Below are 20,890 nucleotides of genomic sequence, written 5' to 3' on the forward strand. Positions count from 1 at the left end.
TCCTTTCAGGATCTGCCAAATATGATGTTCCCATTATTAGACCACTTTACAAAGTACTTTTAACTCTGTGATTGGAGAGGCAGTAGTGGGCAATATGAATATGAGCTGTCACAACACAGAAAATTGCTTTATTTTGGCGTTCTTATAGCTTTTATTGGATAGCTGAAAGTGTAGAGTGACAGGAAACAGGGGGAAAGAGAGGCGATGCAACAAAGGTCCCCAGCTGAACACGAGGACAGTATGTGTCCTTCCTAACTGCTAGGACAGTCTGATTAAATAACCAGATGAGAATGTCTTTCTTGGCTAAAATAGTTAATTTTAATAGCTAGAAAATAAAGACTCTTCATCAAATGACTGTTGATTTTTAATTTCTCAGGCTCTGAAAATGTATTTTTGCAATTAACTTCTTACTGTGACAGATCACATCCTACATGAACACGCTATTTTCTGTCAAAGGTAAAACAGCTTTAGTAATTCTGACTGAGACATTGCTTCTCTGTGCTCATCTCACTGGTTTTCAGGTGTTTTAAAGGGAAAAAACTATTTATGCCCTTTGGAGATTTTATTGAACAATTTGGTTTTAAGGGGGAGGAATATTTCTGGAAATATTTAAAAACACTAAATTGTGCAACATCTATGTTCAGCACTGCTGCAGACAACATGGAGCTGCTGCAGAAACTCCACACAACTTCGTTACGTAATAAATCTAATGTGAAGTAGTGTGTTAGAGAGATCTGGAAAATCAATTTGAACATGGTAAATGGTTGAAGAACTTGGAAGAATGTTGTAAATAAATATGTGAAGGGAGCAAAGAAAGTTTAAGCAGTCTAAGATAATACATAGATATTATCACACTCCAGTTAAAACTCCACAGAATGAAACTGGTGAAGGAGAATTTGAAGCACAACTAAAGTGGGAAATTTCCTAAACTGTACATGCAAAGTAAATCTTAGTTAGTATTGGGTGGGTGGTTTTGTTCAGTATTCCCTGTGACTCCTCATTTATGTTTTTCAAATACCAAATTTATTAAAATCTGCTTTTTCATTTTCACTCAACTCTAATTAGCCTGACCTTAAGCAGTGCAAGGATTCAGGAATGAGGACAAACTGATGTAAACACATGATTAAAGTCGTTACATCTCTATCTTTTTAACTCAATCCAGCCTCTTTTCTCTATTGACGCGACTGTGCCATTTCTCATACACATGCAGAGGCAGTGTTTTTCTGTACCTTGACATTTACAGAACCAACAGCTTATTTTCTCTCATTCTTACAGAGAGCCGAACGCGGCAGCGGACATCGCTTTTGATCAAGAGGGAGTCCTTGAAGCGCTCTCCTTGGTGCTCGCCTACACCGAGATAAAGTGCGTTTCATTTGTCTCCCTCGTTGTGACTCTTCAAGGCTACTCTCACTTTGTCAGCACACACACAAGCACACATGCAAAATGGTTGTGCATGCACACACACACACACACACACACACACATACACATATACATTACAAAATGTGACACCTAATACATCCTTCCATGATGTTGCTGTAAAAAGAGCCAGAAAAAAATCAATGACACGCCCTGTGTGCTGTGTGTGTCTGCATCCACGCATGCCATCTTGTTTTGAGAGATATCTCCATTGTTGCACCCACACACACACACACACACACACACACACACACACAGGTACTCTGGGGTGCTCAGCAGGTGACGAAGCCAAGCCTAAACATCCATGGCCTGGATACTAAATATCACACCGCGGCCCATTAGCACCCCGCAGGATGAGGTCTGGGGGAGAGAGAGGCTGAGCCAATCACACACACTTGGGAGCCGCAGCAGGTGGGAAGGAGAGAGCACAGACAGAAGAGCCAATAACAGCAGCAGGCGCAGGTTTAACAACATCTCTCACAAACTGGAGTGTCAATGTGGAATAAGCCAAAACTACACTGGGAACAATAACACACAGTACTCATCCATCTGATTACCACCCCGCCAAGCTCTGACACATGCCATTCCTCCGAACAAAGAAAACATCAAGACACACTCCATTCACTGGCATTTTGAGCCGGTGGTTTAAAGATTTGATCAGTGAAATCTCTGTCCCTTTGCACAAAATGACTATGATTTATGGGTGGGGGCTTTCAGGTGGAGCTGATCAATGCAGGTCACACGATTTCCAAACAGGTAGAGGTGCTATAACCTACCTGAACCTGAACTATCCATCCAGCATTAACACCAGGTGTGCGGGCCTCAGCCTGCAGGATGTGTTTATGTTTTAACAAGCTGAAAGTGATCACATCTGGTTTGACTTCAGACAATGTTTGAGACGTGTCACGATAGTGGGATATGCAGGACGCTCACATGTTGTAGGTGTGGAGAGTTCCTAGTGAAAGATGTAGTAATGTGGTACATAATGTAAACATTGTTACGATGTGTAGCCTCAGGTCTTCTCACTGGAGAACATACGTGATAAAAATAATACTGAATTTGCTCCATAAAAACATGTTGAGGATTGTGGAGGAAGACACAAGTGCACTAGAGTTTTTGTAATTTCCAAGATATGCTGCTAGACAACACTCCTCCACTGTTTCACACTGTGTTTTTGTCTAAATCTTCCTTATTGTTTTAATGTGGCTCTTCAGCTGCGTCTGTGGCTGTAAAGTCAGAGCAAAGAGGAAACTACAGGAGGGAAGATGAGAGACAAACAGACCATAACTCATACAGACAAAAATACCAGCTTTTACCTTTTTTTTTAAGCTTACACAGTGTTGGCGTTACACATGCCAGTTACAAGTGGGCCGCTCATCATAATGACAGACAAGTGCTACAATTAGAACTTGGCAGACTGAGGGGTGGCAGGCTGGGACTGAAAATATACTGTATGCTTTAAGACAAAAAGCTGAATGCCACTGCTTTTAGCACGGTAGAATCACTTCTATTTTCTACTTTTAGAAACAGCTTTGTGTTGAATTCCCACAGTTAATTCAGGCCAAAATACACAGTGGAGTGCAGGGCAGTAGTAAGTAGTGTGAACCACTTAGCGGGTGAGATATCATTGAGATAAAGTGCTGCTTGACAAATCATTTGCATGCTGCATTTATCAGAGGACACACACAAAGTGTAAAATGTCTTGAGTTAAGTTCTGTTGAGCACGTTCAACCGTCTAAAAGCCAGACACTATGAAAACGATAGATATTGGACTGGACTTTGGTTTGATGTTCCCATGTAAGATGGAACATCAGGGACAAACTGTGCAGAGGAATGGCTTGAATCTAGAGGGTTGACAGAGAGGGAGAAAATCAGAGGGACGCTTATGTGTTAAAGTTGCTCTTTCGGCCATCTTGCGCTTCCCGGCCCACCTGGCGGGTTGTCCGTCGCAGAACCGTGGAGCGTCCAAGTGTGGACAGGCCAGCTGAGGAGAGCTGCAGCCATGATTACATGGCCAGATTGAATGTCAGCTGGTGAACTTGGCTGCTGGCGTTGGCCGCAACTTCCCAATTTGGTTGCAAATAATGCAAAATGAATACACGCCGGACACACAGAGAGGTTCTCAAAGGCCTTCACCACATGTCGTGTCAATCATGCGTCGCAGGCCGCATTTCCAGAGTGATTTCAATAACCGAGTGATTTTCTCTGATATAATTCTTTATCATGTAAAATTAAACGCACAAAAGGGGGGATGAACAATGTAAAATAATAATTCCGATTACTGTTTTTACACATTGTCGGTGCAAATTGCAAACAGATAAAAGTAAATTGTATGAAACAAAAAGAAAAAAAAAAAATTCTCCCGAGACAAAAGTGTTGGTAAAAACATCAGTCTGTTTTTTTTTTTTTTAAATTTTGAAAGCCCCTTATCAAATGCCAAAGCAATTTTGACCGAGCTGAGGCACACATTTCAGACTGCAAGCCTTTCAAAGCAAATGATTTCACTCTCAACACTCCCTGCCAGCTACTGCAGTGAAGTGACGGTCTGAACAAAGTGTCCAGGCTCCAGATGGCGTCCTGTCAACTACTCTTCAAAAGGGTCATCAACCGTCATTCCCTTTTTCTTCCATAAAAGCATGAAAAGAGAAGCGGGGAGAACAAAAAAAATAAAAAAATCATCAACTGTGACGCATTTCAGGAGAAAATCTGCTCTGGAAACCAACGACTCAAACTGCGATTTCTCATCGCCGCCTGTTTCTCCTCTTGACACACTGCTTGTGATGCTGAGGCAGATAAAGTCCACTCAGTGCCAGGATTTTTAAAAAAAAGAAAAGAAAAGAAAAGAAAGAGTCTCACCTCTTGTGCCGGCTGCTCCCACATCTCGGAGTATCCTGCAAGAAAAAAAACAAAACAATAACTTAAGGGTCCAAGGTGCATCTCCAATGCTTTGTGAGAGAGTGGTGCTGTTAAATCTTCATTTCACTAAAAACAGCAGATACCACGGAGAGGTTAAATATCATCTGCTGTGTTCATGCGCCCTGTGTTGTGTCGGTTCACCAAAGAGGGAAAACAAACACAAAATTCCATCTACAGGATAAGAGAAATTTATCGGGAGCATCATTTATAGAAAGACCTCAGGTTGTGTATGAGCATTTGTGAATCGCAGCTGTATAAATGAGCTTTGTTGCATTTAATAGTTCAGCAGGATCCGTGTAGCCCCAAGTTGTGGAGGGCAATCTTGTTTTGCAACATGGAGGTGCATATTTATCTTCTTTTCCCATTACTGTATGATGTAAAGGTTGTTTAGATGTATACTGCAGTGATGCCTTCGGTAAAATAACGCTTTCCTCGAAAAAAATGAGGTGTGTGTCACAGAGGCCGTGAAAGGAATACACATCTCCTCTCCTAAGGTCTTGTGCACTGAGGGGTCCCGGGTTTGATTGAGGAGCCTCGGCCGAGCCACGATCCATCAGTCAGAACTCGGCTTTGGCGGGTGAAGGGAAGCAGCCAGTGCCCGACTCTTAGCATGCACCGGCCGCTCTCTCTCTGTGACACATCATCCATTACCTGTGGATGAAATCCTGACCCTCATCTCTCCGTGGCTCAGGCCTGGATAGATTTACTGAGATGGGGGACAGTGAGGAGGCAGTCTGCGTCTGCGCATGAGGCCCCCGGTTCAAGCAGCACTTGGATTTAAGAGCAATCTGATGAATCTTGTTTTAGAAAGTGATATTTTCTAGGATTTTGTATAATCCTGCACCTGCCTTTTCAAGTGCAGGTTTGGCAGGTTTTGCAGTTCAAACTTTCTCCACGAACTGTCTCATCTGGAATCTAAGGCAGATAGATGGTGCTACTTAAAAAGGACTGTACGCCCTTTTCAAACTGGGCCTGAAACTATTAAACTTAAAAAACAGCAGGATTTTAAACTGCTGAGTTGTTTCTAAGAGACTTTTAGAAAATAAGAACCGGGTTGTGCACATTGAGTTTATATATGCACAACCCGGTTCTATGGAGTGATGCTATTTCTGAATAAACTTTTTAGTAAAATGTTGCAAAATGGTGAAAAAATGGGTTTTTTCAAGCTGTTTGTTTTGTCTGATTTGAGAAGCTGGAATCAAAATGACTCATTTATATATATAAAAAATAAAAATCTGTCGACCAGGCTTTTCAATATTACTCACATCTCCATCCCAGAGTGAACACTTAGATGTAGTAAGTGGCTATTAAACCTGTGAGAGAAGACAGAGTCAGTGTGAGGCCTCATAGAAACCAGTTTTAGTTGAGATATGGCGCAGATTGTTTTCAAAGCTGCTGTAAAACCAGCACATACAGTCAATATAGATCAAAGTATAGGAATAAAAACGCTATCTAAATGTAAATGTGTGTTTACTGTCTTGGTTTGTTTAGTTACACTAGACTGTGAAACCAACAGGATTCTTTGAATATGACGGCGTCCAGCGGGAACCTGACTATGTAGAAAATAATTATTTGCTTTCTCGTTTCTGCAGAAAATTCAATACATCTATTTTGTAAGATGCTGCATGAGCCTAAGTTTCATACTCCAAGGCCATTGGCTGACAGAGGAGGGTCAGTGCACTGCATTGATTATTTTCTGAGGTGTAAAAGGGTTGAAATATGAGTCAAAACAACAATATAGGAGAAGGTTGCAGCGGCCAGGAGATGCTGTGAGGCTCTGCCAGTCATCATTTGCACATTATGATATGTGCAGTGAAAAGAAAAGATCAAGAAAGATGATATGATGCGGAGTATAGTCTGTAAAGCAGAAGAGCTGCATCGCTTTGATACACCAATGCCAAAGTGGGGATGTCTAACCTCTTTGATAGTTAATGAATGTATCAAATAAAACTCTTGACGTTAGGTATGAGCGCTTCTCCACATCCACAGGAAGTGACAAAATCAAAACTTCAGAACAAAGAGTGAAATGCAAAATGTCTCCAAAAGTCATCACAGACTGACCAGGATCATCACTGTCTGACACTTTAGCTTTCAGAAGCATTCGCCTTGAATTAAAGGATCGTGTTTTAATTTCATTTGTCAAACCTTGTCTTTGTTTAATTGTGTTATCGAGCAGTTTAGTTACTGTCATTCAATTGTTATTTCTCTTTTTGGTGAAAAATTGTTTTTAATCCTGTTTTTTTTTTAAAGCTTTTTGAGTGAAAGCATCGCTGCATGAAAGGAACTATACAACTAAAGTTATTATGTTTGATCTGTTTTTAATTACTTGCACTTTGGCAGGATCTTGTGCTAATTCATAATCTTGCATCAGTCTTAAGTACTGCAGACAGTTTGAGTCAGTTAACAGAGGCAGCATGTCCACCCTCACTCGGATAAATAAATAGAAAATGCTGTTTATGTGTCAAACTGCGTTCTGCCTTCACAATATCTTCCTATGAATTTTCTTCGAGTCTGTCATGAAATCATATCTTGTTTGCAGAAAACATCCCAGAGCTCATTTGCCACATTACTCCTGCACCTTTTGGCATTGTTTCACAGTGTGCACCTCCTGTCTGGGAAATGAATCTGTGAGACAAGGTCAGTGCAATTCATGTACGTCTACTTCACTGCACACAATACGAACCTGTGCAACTTTATTTATCATGCTTGAGCTGCACTGACAGCTCCCATAAGCCCCACTGCAGAGCTCAGAGCCACTAAGAATACACAGAGACAAATATCAACAGCATAAACAGGTATTTTATTGTTAAATCTCAGATGATTACTACACAGTGTGCATTTCTGTGTGTTTGTGTGCCTGTAACTTTCTACGACTCTCCACGCACCAATCTGAAAGTGTGATAAAGCACTCAAATGTCTTGGTTGGGCATTTACAGCTTTTAAATGTCAACTCAGTCAGTAAAAAGGGGATCTCTGGCAAAACAGCACAAATCTGATAGAGATCACAATTTAACTGGAGGCATTCGGTAAAATCAAGAGAGAAAGAGAGATGCTCTTCAGATCAGAAATCCTGATTGGCATTTAGAGGAAGCAGGAAGGTGAAGGACTAAACCAGCAAAACCAGGTTACTGAAGAGTCCCACAATCACTGCCAAGTTCTGTATATATTCACGTGAGAACTCTTATGGCTGCGATCTATTTATGACGTCTACTTCTTTGTCATGATAATTACAGGCTGAATTTGTACCTGCTGCACTTTCCACTGCTCTATTGTTTAAGACAAGATGCTTTACATTTCTCCCACACAACCATTTTAATCGCACCTAGCTGTCTGAGTCTTTACTGCCGGCTGAGGGAATAGATGTCCTAACCTGCAAACTACACTGCAAACAGCTGCAGGAAGTTGTGTTGACCTCTTGGCCTTTTTGTGACAGGTGCACCTACTGCATGTGTGTTAAAGTTCCTCTCCAGACATGTTTCAGATGATGTAAAAACACTCTGCTATGATTAATATTTTGCTTCACACAATAAAAATGGATGAAGGAATGAGGACGAGGAAACATCGGAGAGACTCAGCCACATGTTTGAGCCTCAGTCAGATAAAAATGAATTATCAGAACGATTAGCACAGTTAGCATCTTTTACTTGTTTTTGTTGTTTGTGAGCTTGTAACTGGAAGTGGCTGACACAGTGTTGTGTTAATGCAGACTCTCGCTCTCTGTACTCGCGAGGTTTCAGGTTTCCTGTCCCCGCAGTATGACGGGATTGGTTCTTTAGGGTTTGCACCATTTAAATCTGACTTTCTGAATCAGCCATTGGTTCACTCCAGTTCCATCAGTCGTGGCGCTGAATGCTTATTTTACTTATTATATGTCCTCTATAAAAAAAACCCATATGGAGATGTTAACAAGGTTAAACACTTGATTTTCATCAGTGGGGGTCTTTAATCAAAGGTATTTTTTCCCTGTATTAAGATTCATAAATGAACTTTTCTTGCACCCATGCAGTGCCTGAGCTAGATAAAATCCAGGCTGCTTCATTTCCATCTGTACCTTCTTTATTTATGCAGCAGTGCTCCTGGTTTGCTGTGAAAAGCCTTAAGTATTTTTGCTGGTAGCTATCCTGTCTAAGATAAATATTGGTGTGGTTCAGTTGGCTTATATATTAGTAATCCTTAAAATGTTGAATCAACAGAGGCGTGAATGTGATCAAATATTGTTTCAGGCAGCAAACTGAAGTTCAGTTTGCCGCTAGTGCAGAGGAGCTGCTGCTGCTCCTGGTTAGAAATGTCGTGTGATGGGTAGTGAACATTTCCCTGCTGTTCAGACAACACGCTCTGCATCAGCACCATTTTTTTTTTGGGACTGAAAGGTGCTAATTACAAATGCAAATGAGGCTTGTTAAAAAAGTGCTGGATGGGGATTGTCAGCAGTATGTGTTTTCCACAGAGAGAGAGAGAGAGAGAGAGAGAGAGAGAGACCTGAGCCTCTCTGCTGTGGACCTGGCGCCGCATTAAAAGCAGATGATCGCGAGGAATGTTCCATATGGTTCTGGCTGCTGGATCCCTGAAACAGGTTCGCATGTAGGACTCACACACCAGAGGGAGGTAAGGCCTGATAACCAGGACCACATGCGGGCAGAGGGCCTCTCTGACGGGCCACACATATCAGATACATGTGTCCTGTCACATGGAGAGGAGAAGTGTGCTCAAGCACAAATGTTCATGTATCCCGGGTCCCCAGGAAGAGATGGAAAAAGGACATCGCTACAGAATTTAAAACATCTGATGAAATGTTTCATATTCAAAACCCTGTCTGGAGTTTCCATTATGTCTTCAGCAGTGAACACAAGAAGAGTTACAGCCTGTTTTGGTTGTGAGCTGCTCTGAGACCTGGGGACACAGTTAGCAGTCGTGCAGCTCTGAAAAGAAACAGTTGAGCTTCTTTTGAAAAACTTTTTTTTTTTTTTTTGCTCACATATCTTAGTACCAGCTAAAAAGCCCGACTGGATGCTCTATATCACATCAGGCCTGACATGGCAATTGCTCGTCTCCCCGGTGATAAATGGGCCCCGTGAGAGACGGCACATTTTTTGGATGCTGCGTCTTTACAGATGTCAAACTGACATCTCTGTAGTAAATCCACTGACCGCGCTCTTTATTTTTCTTTATTCCTCCCAGTCTGCCTCCTTATGAGCGAGCTGGCACAGGACCTCCAGCTATGAATATGAATGTCAGTCCTATGTGAGTGACAGTGAGACATTTAATGGGTAGTTTCTGCGAAGCTACATCTGGTCTGCGTTAAGCCTCATGTAGCGATGGCGTGAATGGACATATTCCGTTTCAAACGATGGACTGAGGATCTCGGACGTGTGGTCAAGCTGCAGAGACCTGACTCCGCTGAACCGCTTGTTGTTTGTTTATGCGAAGAATACTTTGTGTAAATAGTCGAGCGCTTTTTGTTTTTTTTCTCTGGGCAAACATCTCAGCAGGTGCTGTCACAGTCTTCCTGTTGGTGAGGTGTTTGTGTACCTGTTTCATACACAAAGCTTCGGTTTGTGTAAACAGCCTCAGACTGTTCCAGCCCAAAACAAAATAAACCTGCTGATGCATAACAGCCGATCCACCTGGAACCCCTAGCTGCATCCGCAAGAGTTGTCACTCAGCAGCAGAGCCACTTGATTTATACGTTTTCTTCTTTCAAATGGCAGTTTTCATATCAGTTGGATGTTTTTTTTTTTTTTGGTACAGAAGTACAAACAGAGCAGCGGTGTCAGTCGTTGTTACACAGCTGGATGCTTTTCATATCCTCAAATGCTTATTGAAAATCCCTGTGTGTGTTTGAAGTGAGTTTTAAATTACAAACGCTTCATTACTGAATATATGAACTTCTATCCCAAAAATAAAAGCGTGTCGTTTCTGGTTCGGTTTCATTTTCACTTGCTCATTTACAGCCTCTCTCTCTCTCTCTCTCTCTCTCTCTCTACAGAACTCCTCCTGGACGTATGAGGAGGAAGGAAGCGGCCCGTGTCTGCATGGCTTCACTTTTATTAAGTAAACACAATATTACCTGCCAGAATTAAAGGAGCCAACAGCATATAATTCACATTGTTAAGAACCAGACGCCTTATNCTCTCTCTCTCTCTCTCTCTCTCTCTCTCTCTCTCTTTCTACAGAACTCCTCCTGGATGTATGAGGAGGAAGGAAGCGGCCCGTGTCTGCATGGCTTCACTTTTATTAAGTAAACACAATATTACCTGCCAGAATTAAAGGAGCCAACAGCATATAATTCACATTGTTAAGAACCAGACGCCTTATACACAAAGCAGATCCTGACACTGGCTTTCAAATGAAGTTTGATGAATGCAGCTCTACACACGGCTACGCTGTGCATGTGATGAGGATGATACTGCCGTGGTGCTACTCATGTTTGGGAGTTCAACTGATGATTCTCAACATTATGAGTTATGTTTTGATTATTTTTTAAATAAGCAGTAAATTGCTCAGCCTATAAAATAGTGACAGACGCCCCTCACAAGTTCCCAGAACCCAAGGTGATGCCATTAAATCGCTTATTTTGCCTGATCAACAGTCAAAACATAAAGATATTGAATTTTCCATATATGGAAAAAACAAACTGCTACTACGGCATTGGAATACAATTTTTTTTTTTTAAGCAATAAGTAAATTACATCAGACTTGTGAGGCTCAATATCATCAAGTAGCTTTAACATCATTTCAGTGTTTTTCTTGTTGCTCTTAAACTTATTTCACGGTGATGATGAAACTCAGAGACACCTCTGAGTTTCTGCATCACCGCAGCTTTTCACACCTTTCTCACTCCTGAGCCGTCCTGGTGTCTCCCTGAGCAACAGTGCCTCTGTTTGGCAGCATGGATGTATGTATCAATCTGCGCTGCTCAGGTAAAGTGTGGAGGAAGAGTAGAGCGTCATACGATCCCGTGGCAGACGGTATAGATTGGAAAAACACAGGCGCTAACTGTCATGTGGTGTCACTTCTTACCATTAGGTGGCCGGTGGAAGGGTCGGCTGTCATGGACTCGTTCTGGAAAGTGTTGGCTTGCACCAGCTCCTCCTCCTCCCTCCTGTCCTTCTCCCCTGCGTCGTCATCGTCCAGCTCATCCAGGCTCTGAGAGGAGAAGAGCTTGGTGAGACTATGTTTGCATGAACACAAAGAAAGCAGGGCGAGGAAACCACATTAAGGAAAGAAATCTAGTTATTATGCACAGAAACAACCTGGGGTCAGTTTTACTAAATTCGCAACATGCACCTGTGGCTTGCTGCTTTTTTCCTCTCATTCTAAACAGCTGCTCTTTCCCTTGCCGTGCAATTGTACTGAAAACTATTGATATTCCCTTTCATGCTACTACCACACTGTTTCCACTTAAATCTAGCTGTTTCTCTTATCCATTATTCTGATTTTAAAGTTTTCAAAGTTTAAGAAATCAGGTCCCTGCAGAAAACCAAGAGTAGCTCAGTCACTTCGGTGCATGTTAACACTCAGATGACAGATGCACGGTGACAAGCGAGGTCATTTCCCACCATAACTGCGATGTTGACCTCTGCCTCAACACAGCCAGGGTCTCCTGTTAATCCTCTCAAGACATGATCACATTCACTTCCAGGAATCCCCGAGGAGCTGCAGCTCAAACACAAAAACCCAAAACACCAGACAGATTCAGTCAGGCAACAAGATAACGTCCTGTTGGAGGCCCTTTTCACCTCCTGAGGACAGTCAGAGGGGATTTTTTTTTTTTGACCAGTGGAATGTCCCTTGAAAACACAATAAAAGACATGTACAAACATACAGAGAGCAAACATCCCTTTTGACAGAGGAGTGGTGGGAGTTTGCTTTCATTATTTAGGCAGAGATCTTGCACATTGCCTGGGAAAACCTCCAACTTTACTCCTCGCAATCTGGATTCTTAGCTTTATCATGAAATATGTGCGCGGCCTCGGCTTCCTATTGGCATTACATTACAGTGAACAGAGCTGCTGCGGAGTTGCCGGGGTTCGGCTGTCGGGAGCGGTGAAGACGCATTGCGTAAACAGAGCTCGACATTAGGATGGATGGTTGGATTGTGACAAGAGACAGAGATCAGGGCCAAACTCCCAGAGGGGGCACAATGCGAACCAGTCTTTCCTGCTTCACGCTACAGGCCGAACAAAAGGTGCCCACTCAAAAGGCCCTTTAGTGGTAAAAATAGCCTTGCAAGGTTAACAAGGAATGCAGTCATTTGCAAAGCCTTTCCTGCCAAACGGTTTATCAGTCGTCCTTTGGGAAAACACCAGCTCCTTTTTCTTTTTCGACTCTCGCTCGGTGCCTCATGCGAGCGCTCTCTCCTCTGCCTCCTTGTGTAACTCGGAGTCCTGTCTTCATCTCCTAATGTGCATGTACAGGCAGTGGAGACAATAACAGGAACAAACCCTGCAAAAATCACGACTTTATTTATGTCAGAGAGGTTTTGATTCTCCACAGTTTGTGGTGTTCCTGCGCTGATATGCACCGTGTTGTACTTTAATTGTCTCCATCTATGTGTGCGCATGAAATGTTTTCCTGCAGCGATTTATGAGTGCCAGCTTGACAGGGCAGCATTTCAGGATGTGGACAAAACAATATGTGGGAAATAAAGAGTAGAAGTTTTGAGTTACAAAAAAAAAAAGAAAAGATATTAAACAGAAGTCCCGTCTGTGCTAACACACAGTGTATTGTGCTGTGACTAACCACTCTGCTATGCACAAACTTGCCTGAAATGTGGAATTGGGGATCTCAGAGTTTATTTTGGATTGAGATGCAGCCCTTTTTGCCCTCTAGTATTCCAGATTGCTGTGCATTTTCTTCTATTCCAAATAAAGGGAAAGGGGGATCTCTGTGCAACCATATAAGGGGAGTTTTTGCTCCTGACATCATCAATATGAGTCTGTGTATTTTTTTGGCCCATTATTACCTTGGACCGCGGAGACAAGCGGATAATGTGTGGAAGGATGAACGGCCGAGGGTTTGACTGATGGTGTGACTTAGATTTCTATGAGCTACGTGCTCACATTTCATCACTGGGAAGGATCCAGAACTGAGAATTACTAAAAATGGGACTCAAATTTAGCAGAAATGCTGCCAAAGAAACAAAGTACCATCTTTAATATCACTTAAAATATCATGCTCCTAAAGTTTGCAAATGAAAGCACAACTTGTACTGATATATTCTGACTGGACACTTCACATTGTTTTATTGAAAACAAAACAAAACAGATGTTCTCTGATGTTTATTTAATATTTTGCAGGGATATTTTGTACCAGGTTGACTGGGCTGAAGTTGGCTCATGTTTTTAGTTGAAAAACAGGTGCAGACACATGTAGCTTTTCTTCCCAAAATGGTCATTTGAAAGTCTCCTGTTCTCAATCTTACTTCTGTTTTGGCCCGGTGGGTGCACGCTGCCCAGATGCAACTGATTACAGAATGTATGATGGAAACACCAGGAATTTCAGATTAATCAACAATGTAGTAAACATTTCAAATTTGTTAAAGTATGTGACTAATAACTCCTGATATAGGATCATTATAGTAAGTCTCCAACTGAGCCACAATTTAGGTAATGCAGCAAAATGCAGCCAAAAGTCAATGCACATAACTACACCGGCATTAATTCCCCTGTTGATAACACATGTGGAGTCAAAGAGATTAAAGACTTGAGTGTGAGCTGAAAAGAAGCAGCCAGATTTCCAGAATCCTCTCTGTTTCCTGTTTACAGCAGCGCCCGAGTGTCAGGGCCTCACAAGACTGTTTACTTAACTCAAACAAGTACAACACGTATCCTGGTCCGCTCCGGCCTCGATACCCCGTGTCTGTCACTCTGCACATAAAGAATTAAAGACGCCACATCTGGAGCAGAGCTTCACGCTCTATTGGAATGTCTGTTGTGGTTGGAAACTCTCTGCACGGGGAGGAAAACCATCAGTCATCTATTCTAAAGCTCCGTTCCACGGCTGCGAGGATCTGAACGCATCTGACTCTTTGTCTGCACAACAGCGGGCTGTGACATTTACCTTTTTAAATGGCTGTCAAAGTGACGCTGCCCGATGGTTAACTTGACTGAGCCGAGTACATTTTGTAGTGGCAGTAAACCTGCAGCATTACACAGAATACATTTGGCAAAAGTAAAGGAGCTGAGCACCAGGAACACTCTGAAGGATACCGCAGATGGTGTACTTAATATTTGACAAAGACAAATGAGATAATAACTGAGCTATAAAAAAATAAAGTATTAAGTAAGAGGTGATGTTCAATGTGGTTTTTATGACTATAACATAAGCTCTGACAAGGTGAACAGAGAACACAGAGTTCTTGATAACGAGGTAGAGGTCAAATATCTTTAAAGAACACAAAGTCATAGTGGTCTTACGTAAAACATAAATATCTTTCGACACATTTTATTAAGCTAGACACACGACTGCGTCCTTCTTGGGAGTTTTTTCTCTCTGAGCAATAATACACAGAGTGGTTCAGCAGCACTGATGCGAGAGAAGCAGCTATAGCTACAGTGGTATCCGTGGCAACCAGCGGTGCAGCGATGCAAACAAATACAGCGAGAGTATCATTAAGCTTCTAACCAAAAATCACATGGTTTATTATCTACGACAGTGCGAGTAATTTCTGAAAAAAAAAATATCTACAAGAGTAAAACAACATGATCGTTTAAACAGGATCTGATTCAAGGTAAAGTCTATGGAAGATGATAATATGAACGTCAGCTCCACTACAGACTGATTATTGGCTGCAAATATATTCAATATTACCCCTCTAAAAACTGATCATAATTAACACCTTCCTCCTCTCTGAGATCCAACACAAACAGACATGCTGTCTTGTCACCCTGCCAGTGCCCTGTCCACTTAGTCCTCAGATTTATTTCTAAACAAGCAAAGGGCACCTCCGCCGGAGGCGCACTCTTTTACAGCACGCTTAATGACTTGTGTGTATTAATCACCTGCCACTCGCTGCAGCACAGTGACTTCATTAAGATGATCTATTAGAGGAGAGGGACGGTGGCACGCTGATGCCCACTGTCTTTTCATCAGGAGTGCCAGTCGGCTCGGACGACAGCTCGGACAGGCGCAGCGCAGCGCTCAGGTATGGCAGAGATCAAAGAGGGGACATCGGCCCCGGAGCTGCTGGCTGATTAATTTGACACCACAGACTGCCAAGGTCAGTGTTAGGTCCAGGAGAGGTGCGCCCGCTCAAGAGCAGGAGTGAGACATCATTTGACAGCATCAAAAAGGTGTGACTGGACCTTCACTGACCTGTGGCAACAATATTACATTTAATCCTGCGAGGGAAAACCAGTGTGCGCTCTGCTGTTTGAATCTTTGAATTTTACTTGACCTTTATTTAACCACCGAGAGCAAATTCTCTTCTTCACAATGAGGCCAAAATGGCAGCATAATTATGTTACACAGACCGACATTCACAGGCGGAAGAAGAGTTACAGAAACACAATTTTCTCAGCAGAAACTACAGCTGTGCATTTTTAGATTTATCACAACTGGCAAAACCCAGTCCGCTTATAATCATACTCCCAAAATCTGATGCCTTTTCATTTAATTTAAGTCCTGAAATTGCACAACAGGGTTTTTTTTTTTTTTTGTGAGAGGGTTGTTTGGGGACAGAGTTGAGTCAAACAGCGTACAAGACATTCTCAAGAATCGCAGCTTGTATTGGCCACAAAGCACAAAGTTGCTTTCTTTAAAATCGAGTGTTTATCAAGTGAAAGCCTTTCACTTTTTGGCTTTCAACTTAAAAGTCAACTTGACTCTCATTTTCACCCCAAGTGAGACTATAATGTTTTAATCAGCACTCAGCCAGACCTCAAAATGAGTTCTCTTTACACGAGGGAGGGGGGGGGGGGGGAGCAAAAAAACTTTCAGCTAACAAACAACGGGGGTCTGGCTGTGATTGTTGACCCAGAGATAGCAGCATCAGCATTCCTCTGGATGTGTCAGACGGAGCTGAGGCCTGAGGGCAGGCCAGTCGGGCTCAGCAGGGCTGGGCAGAGATCTTTGACCGTCTGCTACAGCTTTAACACATCTGTGGGAAACAGCACCGAGCGTATTTTGAGTTTGCCAAACTTGTTCTCTGGTCTTCAGCTGCCACAGTGGGTTGGAACGGAGCGGTGGTTTTGACCGGACTTGTAAAGAGTCTGGCTGTGTGTGTGTGTGTGTGTGTGTGTGTGTGTGTGTGTGTGTGTGTGTGTGTGTGTGTTTTTGTGTGTGTGCAGGGTTGAGAGGGACAGCAGAGTATTTGGAGCTTCGGGGGGGTTCACTCTGTATAAATGGGACTTTACACTCCAACACCACAGACCTCCACAGAAAACCACATGGCCCCCGTTCAGCCCTTTGCTCGGAGATGTCAGACTCGGCAAGAAGTCTGAAACTAGAGCCGGCCGATATATCAGCCGGGCCGATATCAGGCTATCACAGAGACGTCGGAGTCCGCATGTATGTTGGCAGATGTGTAAGAAGAAGTTTCAAAGCAACAAATGTTTGACTTGTTCTCATTTCAAGTATAAAATATCAGGGTTTCCCACAGGATAGTGTTCCAGAGTCTGGCTCTAATTTTTAATATTCTCATGTACTGATATTGTTATTGGCCTCTAAGATCCTGTGTTGGTTCACCTCTACAACTGAGTGTACACTTGATGCCTGTAGTGGAAGTTTTAATTCATAGTTTGCAGCTGGTTATCACCGACCGGCAGCACCGCCGGTGCACAGGTAACAAGTCTTTAATTTACTGTGACGGAGAGCAACAGTTTACAGGGGACATGCCTCTGTTAGACGTGTGTTACTGCAGATTACTCCTGCCTTTTATCTCCACTGGTATCAGAGACTTGAAGGAGAAAACACAGGTAGTAGCAGCTGACCAATCATGTTTATTCTGGTCTCCAGGTGGTATCTCTCTAGCCGCTGTATCCCCGACATGTAGCTGCATTTTCGAGGAGGTGTACACCCGCTACAGTTTAGCTATGGCGGCTACATGCTTAGAGAAGGAACATCAGTAGCCGCCTTTCTTTCAATACCTTCAAACAGCTTGCTGTATAGCTAGGAGAGCTCTTGAAAATGGATTACAACACAGTGAAGTGTGTAAGAGAGCAGTGGAAGACCTTAAATATCCCTCTTCTTCAGCATTAAATAGGCTTACTGCAGCACCGTGCCGTGCCTCTGACCCTCAGCGGACCATAGCAAGTCTCACAGCCGTGACCCCTCTTGCATGCACGAACCGACAGAGTAACTACCAAGCTTTTATCGACACCACCCCCACACTACGAGCTCTGAAGCTGAATACGAACCCAGCGCATCAATCTGAAAAGCAGCGGGTTTTTTAAAAGATTTTTTTTGCCTGTCAACCTCAGCTGCAAAAACAATCATTATCAATTCCAACCAGAATCCAGCGGTGGATGATGTGTGCTCATTGAAAACATTACAATCAAGAGGCAGGTGAAATTAAGAGTTGCAGGTAAGCAACACTTAGCGAGTCAAACAGAAAAACGAAGGGTTACGCAACAGGCAAACTGTAAAACACTGCTAATGGATGACATTACCTGATTATGTTTAATGCCAGGAAATTATTCAAGATCATGGAAAATTGTGTAATTACATGGTTTTTGTCTGAGATCTCTGATAAATAATTAACCATTGGTTGAATTTATGCATAACAGATTGGTTTTTACATAACTGCAGAGAAAATGCCAAATCTGTTGTGCGCCATTTATGCCTCTCGTCACCTCCAATGCTGCCAGAAGGAGAGATTTTAAAACATGTTATCAAGAGCTTCATGTGACTAAATCTTAGTTATGCATCCATGACATGCAACTGAGGCAGAAACATACAAAGTAAAGGGCTGTTTACCTGCGCGCGAGTCATGCAAGTCAAACACATTTCCTTTTGGTTCATAAAATCTGACCAATGTCTGTTTTTGTGTTTTCCATTGTGTTTCCTCCAGGTATAAACATTGTCTTCCCAGGAAATAAACTGAAAGCTGAACTCTTGTGGCGTGTTGCGCAGGAGGTTTTTATCTTTCTGTGTGTATTTGCTCGAGCCTCGTGCTCATAAACACTCACTGCTGACCTGCGACTGAATGTAGGAGATCCTGTTTGTAGTTTCAGCCCCCATTAGCAAGTCAGCTGTTTGTTTGCTCTCGTGTTTGACCAGGGTGAAAGACACGAGGCGCAGCTTTCTGAGACACAGTTAACAAATGAAAATGCACGCAAGGAGCCATTTTATTTTAGTCAACTGTGAGGGATCAGTCTGAGTCTGCTAATTTAATATCATACTGTACAGATATAAATGAAAATCAATCAATGGCTGCCTGGAATAACAGGGATACTCATCATTTACATGGTGTTAATAAATACAACCAATAGTTTACATCACTTAAAACAAATTAAATGATTACTGAAGTTAAATCAGCAGCTATAAGTTTATCCACTGAGCAGCTACCCTGATGTGCCCATACTGACACTCATCCTCTTAATACATGACATTGAGTAATAACTGCCTTCTCCGCTCAGCGAGGACAGGAGCTTTGGGCCGTCTTGAGAGAGAGAGGTATGTTATAGTTTTAACATCTGTGTGTCCCGACCACAGACCAGTACGACTGTAATTCAAGCCGCAGAGAGACGACAGGCTGGTGGTGATGGCTGCTAGAGCGTTTATCCCGGCAGCCTCTTCTATTTCCTGCGTCTTATTAATGAATCCTGTTCCTGCAAACCAGCAGTAATAACGGGGTGCCTGCTGCGTGCCGTACGGAGGCCGTGCAGGAGAGGGGAGTAGTTCTGTGTTTTGTCTAACCCCTAATCTTGTTTTCACCCCAGTGCTGGCATGCGCTCTTCTTCTTCCTTCCTGTCCGGGTGTTTTTTGTTTTTTTTGTTTGTTTTTCAAACCCACCGTGTCGTACCAAGCTGCAGCGTGACAGCGGTGGTCCACCACTTTTACTGTACGTGTGTTTTCTAGCAGCACGAAAACCGCTGAGTTACCCTGTTGTTTTCCATCTCACATCCACGTCGTCCAAAAGCGGGAAGGATTTAGAAAAACCACACAAACAGCTAAAAATCATACAAAGGAAGAACAGAGAAGGCAGGAGACAAAAGGGCACAGAGGGAGCATCCAACATCCTGCTGCTTTTAAATTTTATACTTCTTCCTCTTTTTCTCTTCCACATGCTGTCCATCTTAAAAAGTATTACAAGAGACAGACAAAAGAAATCTTAGCTCCACATGGTCCACATACTGTTTTAGCTTTTTGTGGAGCTTTCAATCACATCTCTCAGTCCTTAAAAGCAGATAAACTTTAATGAATTTCCAGAAAATCAGCAAAAGAAATGCAAAATAATGTCTGTTTCCCTACACTACTGTTATACAAGTGTAAACATTATCAGGCTAATGCTATTAAAACATCACAGAGTAAGAGGGAGCAATGAGAAGACGTCATGAAAGGAGTCAGCCAAACCTCATACTAATAAAAATGTAAAACGGAAATATGGCATTTATTTTGGTTTCATGTATAAATCTGAGGAAGGTTGAAGTCTCACCTACTGATGCAAAACCACCTTCTGAAAAACATTTCACCAGAGGAGAGGATGTACTGGGAGCTAAAGTGTTCAGATTCTTCTCGCACCAGGAAACATAATACTTTTTGGGGGCACACAGGGACAAAAGATTCATATGAAAATTGAGAAATGTTTGGATTCATGAAAAGCCTCAGTCATCATTTTAAATTCTGTCTGAACAGCCGGTCAGGATGCACCTGCGTGCATGGACTGTAATCTGACTGTATGCATGTGCAGACGGTCATGACAGCTGTGTCATGGATGGATAGGAGGGATATCTTGTCCCTAACTTAAGAGTTAATAACGGCTTATCTCCTGAGCATTTCATCAGCAGGCTACGACGTGATCCCTGACCCCGAGCTGTGGCCGACAGCCTCCGCTTCTCCACAAAACGCCTTCCTTGGAATGTCTGGTATCTCCTCACGTGTACGACCGATCATCCGCCCCAGGCCCCACAGCGTGATGGCAAATGGGTTGTTTAACATCTGGTATCCCAGGGCATTTCTTCTGTTTTACCCCACTACACCTCTTGAGCACGTTGGCCCCGGTCTATCTTGCATCCTGGCGTGGACTGAGCTCGTCCATTTTGGCGAGGGGAGAAACAAACCCGGCGTTCGGACAGAGAGGCATTGTGTCAAGCAGACCCTTCTCACGATGTGCACACCTCACAGAGAGGAGAGATGTCTTGGGCCATTGTGGACCTCTGACACCGGAGGAGCAGAAATGTGTCCCGCCTCCGTGTTGACCGGGTTTATCTAATGAGAACGAAGCGCCCAGAGAGAGCCAAGTGCCATTCGGTCCTCGCTGCCTCTCTGCTAGGCCGGCGTGTTTTTTGGCTGCCGGCGCTTGGTTTTCTTGGCGGCGGGCTCGCTGCTCATTCAGAGCCTCAACAACTCTGGGGCTATTCAGGTTTCATAGACCTATCAAAAGAACCACAGA

At 43.0% G+C, this 20,890-nt stretch overlaps 1 protein-coding gene across 1 annotated transcript in view; it reads right to left on the bottom strand.

Annotated features, from left to right (window-relative positions):
* Window positions 1-20,890, bottom strand: part of pawr (pro-apoptotic WT1 regulator) — a 62,195-nt gene that overhangs the window by 8,394 nt on the left and 32,911 nt on the right. Inside the window, 2 exon segments of the mRNA XM_022749097.1 lie at window positions 4,276-4,310; window positions 11,356-11,481. Coding sequence (XP_022604818.1) covers window positions 4,276-4,310; window positions 11,356-11,481 — 161 coding nt within the window.

This window comes from Seriola dumerili, unplaced genomic scaffold (assembly GCF_002260705.1).
Source record: "Seriola dumerili isolate Sdu_G_001 unplaced genomic scaffold, Sdu_1.0 BDQW01000138.1, whole genome shotgun sequence".
In the NCBI taxonomy this organism is placed as follows: Eukaryota; Metazoa; Chordata; class Actinopteri; order Carangiformes; family Carangidae; genus Seriola; species Seriola dumerili.